This window comes from Argopecten irradians, chromosome 16, assembly GCF_041381155.1.
Source record: "Argopecten irradians isolate NY chromosome 16, Ai_NY, whole genome shotgun sequence".
Classification (NCBI taxonomy): domain Eukaryota; kingdom Metazoa; phylum Mollusca; class Bivalvia; order Pectinida; family Pectinidae; genus Argopecten; species Argopecten irradians.
In genome coordinates, this window is record NC_091149.1 from 34,150,532 (window position 1) to 34,159,164 (window position 8,633).

Consider the following 8,633-nt stretch of genomic DNA (forward strand, 5'->3'; position numbering starts at 1 on the left):
CATTCAATTGACAACAATCACTTCGACGTCTTTCTAGCGACCAAATATTCACATGTTGCTTTAATACTATCTCGTCTTGTTCACTGTACTAGTAATGATGTCTATATTAATTATGAATAGATTTTTTTTTGTTCTTGAGATATACCAAAAAAATAGGAATATAATAATATATATACTTTTTGTGTAATATCCCCATAACATAGAAAAAATATTCAAATTAATCCTTATAATTTAATCTTAACCAGCCAGTGAGATTCCAAATTTATTGTGGGACTTTTTTCCACAACAACTCTGTCGGTGTTTTAGCGAATTAAAGACAGTGTTTCAACCGGCGACGTCAATGTGTATGTTATGATATAATAACGTGAATGTTTAAGCCAATTAAAATGTTAATTATACATGGGACGAATTATTATCGGGTATTTTTTCTTTTTTTTCTTCGGATACATCCTTCGAGGAAACCCGATCCTAGTCACAGTCAATTTACCTTACATGATGGCCTTTACACCTAGCTTATTAGTTTAGTATTATCTTTACATATTGTAGGAATGTATAATAAGATCAGAAACCAACCGTGAAATAGATAAAGTCACCGATTCATGTCCAGGTATATCAGTCCACGACAATGAGTCTTTTATCTGGATCTGAGCTTAAAATCAGTCACCCAAAAATCAACTACATTAGCATATCAATTGTCGTGACGGATAGAAACTACTGTATCTGTTTACCATGTATATAATATATTACAAGTGACTGCTGTCTACAACGAATAACAAGAATCATTGAAGCTGACAGAAGTCCTAATCCATTAATAGACGATCGAAAACATTACAATGAAAGGTAAGAACGAGGATCAGGACTAACGACTCCATTATAATTACAATAATGTGATTGGCAGTCAGTAAAATGTACAAATCGTATCTGTATATTAACATTCCCCGTTGTATTGGGGAACGAATACAAATAAAACAGGTGCCTCGAGCTCTCAATAACTTTATTTGTTTGAAAATCAGGATAATTTCTTACAATACCAGATATAAATATAATACCACTTGCTTATTCCATTAAAGTTAAGTTTATCCTGATCATTGTAGCATACTCTATGCCATATGGTACAAACTATCTTCCTTAAGGATGTACACCTCTGAGAAGTCAAAATTTTCTTGTATTAAACTTTTTTTCTCATATAGATTTATGGAAATAGGAGTTCATACCATACAAGAAAATGGAAGAAAAAACATATGTCGGTGTGCTTGTTTTTGAGCTATTGGCACTCAAAGATACCAAGTTGACAAAATATTGGATTTTTTGGTATTTTTGCCGTTTTGACCATATACACAAGAGTTTAAAGCCATAATTTCCTAATGAGATGTTTGATATGTATGGAAGTTTGAAGAATTTATTTTCCTGTAGTCTTCTTTAAAAATATACAAGTTTTGATAATTAAGACTCATATTTTTTCTCAGAATAACAACATATGCTACCCCTACCCCTTAATTTTTAGCTACAAAATACACCATTTTCAGCCATTTTTGCCAAATTTAACCCTTTATAGAAACAGTTGTGGTATTAAACTTTTGTTAAGATTTTGCATATCAATAGGGAATGGGTTGTTCTTTCTAAATTAGGCAGAAAAATGGGGGGTCAGTGTGCTTACTTTTTTGCCCCATTTGAATATGTGTTATTTTTCAATATTTTAGAGTAAAAAATAAAAGTGCTCAAATTACCATTAAATGTAAAAAATAAAGTGACAAAAGTGTATCACTTCACGCAATAATGCTCAATATTTTAATAACCACGAATCTAGTAAAGATTAACAGCAAAAATTAGCTTGATACAGCTAAAAATGCTGGTGCAGTGATGATTTAAGTAAAAACAATTTCAGTAAAAAGTGGTTAAACTGTGGCTCTACTAAAAGGGGAAAAAGACACAATTTCAAAATGGCCGCCAAATGGGTCATTTCTTAAAATCCCTGTATAAAAAATCTACTGAAAATAGAAATGTAATTTTTTGACAAAATTTGCATCTGGCAACTTGCTACGGATATTGATAAAATATATTTGAAAATCTCATAACTTCTTTGATCTATGTCGAAACGAGACTTCAACGGGACTGAAACCTCAGAAGAATACATCCTTAATATGCATTTTTAGTAGTTCCCTATTATTTTTCAACCATTGTACTGTCATTTTGGACATACAGTTAGAACAATAGTCTGAGGTCATTTCTCGACGGTAATTCCTTTCCCGACAGTTGGAACTTTTAGTTAGTTTGCGAACCCGAAATCATTTAAACAGCAAGACCGGGTGCAGGAGGACATTTACCTTTTCTGACATCAAAATTAAGATTGATATTCTCCGATGATCTCTGTATATTATTGGTACATTCTAGTACATAAAAGGCACGATTTTACAAGGTGACAACCTCCTACATGTAAGATAACTTAACTAGTGCATGTCTCCTGACTCCGTATGTATATTATCAATCCTACATGTAGGATAACTTAACTAGTGGATGTCTCCTGACTCCGTATGTATATTAGTAATCCTACATGTAGGATAACTTAACTAGTGGATGTCTCCTGACTCCGTATGTATATGAGTAATTCTACATGTAGGATAACTTAACTAGTGGATGTCTCCTGACTCCGTATGTTATATTATCAATCCTACATGTAGGATAACTTAACTAGTGGATGTCTCCTGACTCCGTATGTATATTAGTAATCCTACATGTAGGATAACTTAACTAGTGGATGTCTCCTGACTCCGTATGTATATGAGTAATTCTACATGTAGGATAACTTAACTAGTGGATGTCTCCTGTCTCCGTTTGTATATTAGTAATCCTACATGTAGGATAACTTAACTAGTGGATGTCTCCTGACTCCGTATGTATATTATCAATCCTACATGTAGGATAACTTAACTAGTGGATGTCTCCTGACTCCGTATGTATATGAGTAATTCTACATGTAGGATAACTTAACTAGTGGATGTCTCCTGACTCCGTATGTATATGAGTAATCTTACATGTAGGCTATCTTAACTAGTGGATGTCTCCTGACTCCGTATGTATATTACTTATTCTACATGAAGGATATTTTTATGTCTTTTTTAGCTTTGTATGTATTGTGTCTTGGTGGTGATACCTGATATATTATATTTGTTCCGTTACATTGTTTTTGTCCTTAACCATTGTGTTTATAGTGAATTGGGGGTAAGATCTGGTATATATTATGTGTCCTTGACCTTTGTATTTGTGGTGTTTTGGTAGTTAAATTTGACAAATTGTATGTCTCCTTGATCTTTTTATTTATAGTGTCTTGGCGGTGATACCCGATATATTGTATTTGTCCTAGGTCTTTGTATTTGTAGTGTTTTGGCGGTATGGTCTACTGATCTCTAATAGTCTGATGATTTTTGGCTGCTACTATTTAATGGAAATCCCGGTCGGCCTACAAAATGAAATGATTTACTCTCATGTAAGTATGCCATCCACAAAATAAATGTCCGTATAATAAATAGAAATGAATAAATCACACAATATGTTACCAATATACCTTTCAGGATTCATCGCTAAGATCTAACACTACACAGAACCAGACGAAGTGTAGGGTGTGTCTTGGCCTCGGAGAATTCCGATACAATCTGATGTTTTCTGCCACAAGATGGATGTAAGTAACACCTACTTTATAGTTCCATTCATTACATGCTTCAAACCTTGTGGAATGGCAACTACAGTTAAATTCCATGCGAAAATTAACACTTGTCATATACCAAAAAAGGCTGTCAAAATCAAATAACATGTTGTGAAGATTCACCCAATAATTTCAAACCATATCAATGATGGATAACAATATTTACCCTTTTGCCTTTTACAGGACTGTTGGTTTCTTTTACACCTTTTGTATTACACATGTTACAGGTCAGTCGCCGTATGTTTACCTTCTGGCTTTGTCATAGACAAGCTCGGTAATGGCCGTAAGTAGAACAATACTTTTTATAATTTCCAGTATATTTTGTCAGGTTACCAGAAAACATCTTGTCACTGGTTTGAATGTTGTGTTGGAAAAAGCAACAAAATATTATTTAATAGTTATCATATATTCACGAATAACACCAATAAATCGTAGGATTTACTTTTCAATTCCTGCTGTTCCTCTTATTCAAGACAACGTCATCGTTAAATGTATATGCACGTTCAATTCATCAAGTAGTGAATTGAAAATTGCCGAATAATGAAGAATACAGGGAAGTTAAATTACAGACGTAATGTTTAATGACCGACGTCATGTTTAATGATAGTCGTAATATTTATTGGGCGACGTAATGATTTAGCGCTATGCAGTATGAAATAAGACTTTTTGCTTACTTATTTTGTTATTTGCCAAGTGGTTATCAAAACGAGGTTTATTTCAGGCTCAGCTGTGCTGTTTAGCACATTGTTATTCCTGGGTTCAGTGGTGTTTGCTGTAGGAGCGACCACCCAGGCTCCTGTCTCTACACCTGTGTATTTACTTATGTTGATGGGGTATGCCTCTCTGGCGTTCGGGGATGCATCTTTACGTTGTAGGTAACCTGATATCTCTAAATATCGCCATGTTTCCAATTGTTCCTGTCCGCTCGCAAACAGGACTATCCAAGTTATAATGTTCTTGTGTTTGATGTTGTTAACTTTTGTAACATATGTTTTTGTGTGTGTCTGCCTTCGACACGCGACAATCTGTTTTTACGTAATAATCAATTGACATTGACGTTCTAGCTCAATCATGGATAATTTTATTTTCCTTCGTTATAATTTATATTTGCCCAATGTCAGCTCAAATTTCGTTTTCAGTCGTGCAGGCCAGAGTTATCTCCCATTGTTTCCCTGAAGCTACACTAAGTGCCCTGGCGGTCAGTGTGTTGGGATATATCGGGGAGGCAATAAGCCTGTACATCACGCCTATTGTAGCCACGACTACTGGTGTTCAAACAGCAGTATGGCTAGGTATTCTTAGACTCTCAATTTTTATACAAGTTTCGAGACATTATGGACGTGTGTCTTGTTGCCAACAAACTATTTGCTCCCCTAACGTGGCTTGTCATGCGGTTATTGTTTAACCAGTGTCTTTGTAAGAATGCGTCAAAGTGATAGCAAAAACATCCATGTCTTGCTCTTATTGAATTCCCTCTCAACAGTTGTAAAGTTCACAAAAATAAAAACCCAAAATCAAAATTGACTCAGATAATTGTAATACAAACCTCCTAAAGTTAGAACTGAAGTTAATTAGACTTATCTTTATTTTAATATTAAAACACTATACCTCCTAATCGGTGTCTCATTTCAGGGCCAGCGGCCTGTGGAATCGGCGTTTTCTTTGCAATAGGATTAGCTATCCTAATTCAAGTACAAACACATACTATCGCCGAGGACAAAGAAAGTAAAAATATAATGGTAAGATTTTAATGTGTTTACGATTATTTGTAATCTATTACACATCTGTGAAAGTCTCCTCACCATGCGACGTCTTTGATGCTTTCTGTCGACATATTTAGTCTTCTCTGAACGTTATTTCCCGATGTCACTAGTACACATCTTGATTATGTTGTACTGTGGTCGACTATTACCGATATGTTAATCTTTGACAATAACTGTTTTCATTCGAATATCATCAATATATTCTGCGCATGTGTACTCGTATTTTACGTATTATCCACATTTCAATCGTCCTTAAATCGAGATAAGTACATTAATATGATCTAGATATGACTTTAACGAAATAATTACTAGACATTCTTAAAAATGCACGACCCGTTTTATATATCCAGTCCGTAAGTGTACTGAAGAGCCTACCGAGGACCTATTGGTTGTTTATGTTCACCGTCAGCTTTACCGCCGCCTGTTGGATGGTGAAGCAAGCTAATTTGCCGTAAGTAACAGACGCATTCTGATAAACTATTAATTGTAACGTATATTGTTACAACAAACAGTTTACTTGATCAAAACACCTCATGAATATGCCCCTTCAATATATAATTATTGTGAATTACTTTTTTTCTAAATTACTGCGAATATTTTCGATCAATGGCTCTTACTGAGCTAGTTTTATACAACGTTTAGGTTAAACATATTTTATTGTCAAAACAAAAGGCAAAGAGATAAGACAAAAGTTATAACAACTTACAAAAGCCTTCCCCTAACATACAATGACGAGACAAAAGACAATAGACCTGGACAATATTAATAGCATGAAATATCAAATTAACATTTTTATAAAATAAAATGATGCATGTGCCTGAAAATGCTTTGGTTTATATGAGCAGCATATATTTCGCTGCCACATAAAATAACTTTCAAATTTATATCAACATTCAAGTTTCTTAAAGATGCTCCACCGCCGACAGAGCATAAATTATTTTCATCATTTGAACACTAATTGGTGTTTTATCGTGTATGTACATGTATATGTCTAATTAACACAAAAAATAATTATAAATAATTTTATTTTCCTTTGGTGCATGCGCAATCAGTACATCATTCCATATAGAATAAAGTGCCACGGATTTTTTTCGGGATGCAATTAATGTATTTTTCATATTTTTAACTTGAAGTAAAATTAGAAGCTCAAACCTTTTCAACGGTGGTAATGGTGTAAAGTAAGTAACTTTTGTAACTGAAGAAAAATGCTTAATCGTCTGCTCCTGTTTTTGATAGTGAAAAAATACCATTTGTCAGCGGTGGAGCATCTTTAAGTTATCTAATGAAATATTTCTGTCATTCACATACTTAATACATTGGAATAAAAATGATAGGCACTCTTACACTTATGACCACAGATACAACTGGCTACATCGATGTCTTAACTTTGTATGAGGCTGGACAACTTTCATAAAAATTATGATATCTATTTTTTAAAAGTTGCTAATTAAGGTGATGATCTAATCGCTTCATCCAAGTCATTCCACATATGAGGAGAAGAAGGTATAAAGGAAGATTTAGTAAAACTATACAACTATTCGCGAAACATTGTCATTCGTGTTCGAAACCTCTCTATAATTTACGCGAAAAAATGTCTCTCAGAAAAGCTTTACAGCGTAGTATTAATAAACATTTTAAATAAAAACAAATAATTTGTTCATAACCCCAGGTGTTTTATTATTATGTATACGATTGTCTGATTTCAGAGACTATCTAGAATGGCGGCATGGTTATTCGATGTTAGATGCGAGTCATATTGTAGCAATATCTCCATCAATTTATCTATCCTGCCCACTGTTCTGTTTAGTCTTGGTAAGTATTCAAACAACATTTATAAGGACTATGAGAACTCGGGAATTTATGCCATTTTCCGTATAAATTAATTAGAGACTTATATTTGTAATCTAAACACATCTTTAAGTATATTGGGCAACCTTTTATTTGAATTCATTTAAACAGTTATTGTTCTATTGATTTGCTCCATTCTGTTTCAGATATCACACTAACAATATAACATGGCATGGTTTCCACGAAAAAGTGTTATGAATGAATAAATGATAAAAAAACAACACAAACTACAATTGATGTCATACATTTACTTACGTTTTAGATGTCAAATTAAAAATAATTTTAAAATACGGTGTCTGATTTATTATGATATAATTAATTGAACATATAAATCATTATTACTAAAGAAATTTTCAAAAATTAAATACATTGAGAAAGAAATGGTTGTGGTCCGCAACAAATAGTCAAACATTAAAATTTACTGAATCATCTAAACATAACCTGTACAATAATTAAAAATAGTATGTTACCAGTCTATACCCTAAACCATGGCCTTATCTTTTAAAGTGTCGCATTTGGTTGGTTAATACAGCGGAGTAATAATTAGAAAAAAGGCTCAGTCAATACACATTAAATTATAGCAAAAAAGTTGATCGATAAGGTGAAAAGCTATGTTATAAAGATATGTTATAAAGTTCTTTATTCTCATCATAAACCGCTACTATTTAAAGTACGATCAGATTTGTCTGTTTCATATTTACAGCGTCAAACAACCATTCAAGGTAGTCCTCAATATTCTCTAATTTCGTGATGAGAACAATTTACGATCTCATTTTTTACAAGTTATTACTACCTTGTATTCCGCCATTACATTGGTGGGTTGTTTAAACCATAACATTGGTGGGCTGTTTAAACCATTACATTGTGGGCTGTTTACACCATTACATTGGTGGGCTGTTTAAACCATTACATTGGTGGCTGTTTAAACCATGACATTGGTGGGCTGTTTAAACCATTACATTGGTGGGCTGTTTAAACCATTACATTGGTGGGCTGTTTAAACCATCACATTGGTGGGCTGTTTTAAACCATCACATTGGTGGGCTGTTTAAACCATCACATTGGTGGGCTGTTTAAACCATCACATTGGTGGGCTGTTTAAACCATCACATTGGTGGGCTTTTTAAAAAGACCATTACATTGGTGGGGCTGTTTAAACCATGACATTGGTGGGCTGTTTAAACCATTAAACATCACATTGGTGGGCTGTTTAAACCATCACATTGGTGGGCTGTTTAAACCATCACATTGGTGGGCTGTTTAAACCATCACATTGGTGGGCTGTTTAAACCATTACATTGGTGGGCTGTTTAAACCATCAC

At 33.8% G+C, this 8,633-nt stretch overlaps 1 protein-coding gene across 1 annotated transcript; it reads left to right on the forward strand.

Moving 5' to 3' along the window:
• Window positions 1-3,365: 3,365 nt before the first annotated feature.
• On the forward strand, window positions 3,366-7,469 carry LOC138310202 (uncharacterized). The gene is made up of 9 exons (XM_069251318.1): window positions 3,366-3,484; window positions 3,570-3,676; window positions 3,928-3,983; window positions 4,422-4,571; window positions 4,840-4,992; window positions 5,333-5,439; window positions 5,814-5,914; window positions 7,170-7,275; window positions 7,458-7,469. Exons 1-9 carry the CDS (start codon window positions 3,416-3,418, stop codon window positions 7,467-7,469), a joined length of 861 nt encoding a protein of 286 aa, XP_069107419.1. The 5' UTR covers window positions 3,366-3,415.
• The last annotated feature ends 1,164 nt before the right edge of the window (window positions 7,470-8,633 follow it).

Bases quoted from the DNA above. Each gene is read 5' to 3' on its own strand.
- LOC138310202 (XM_069251318.1), top strand. From the start codon at position 3,416: ATGATTTTTGGCTGCTACTATTTAATGGAAATCCCGGTCGGCCTACAA. The intron at 3,677-3,927 runs GTAAGTAACACC...CACATGTTACAG, and splicing joins TTTTCTGCCACAAGATGGAT to GTCAGTCGCCGTATGTTTAC. The intron at 3,984-4,421 runs GTAAGTAGAACA...GGTTTATTTCAG, and splicing joins AGACAAGCTCGGTAATGGCC to GCTCAGCTGTGCTGTTTAGC.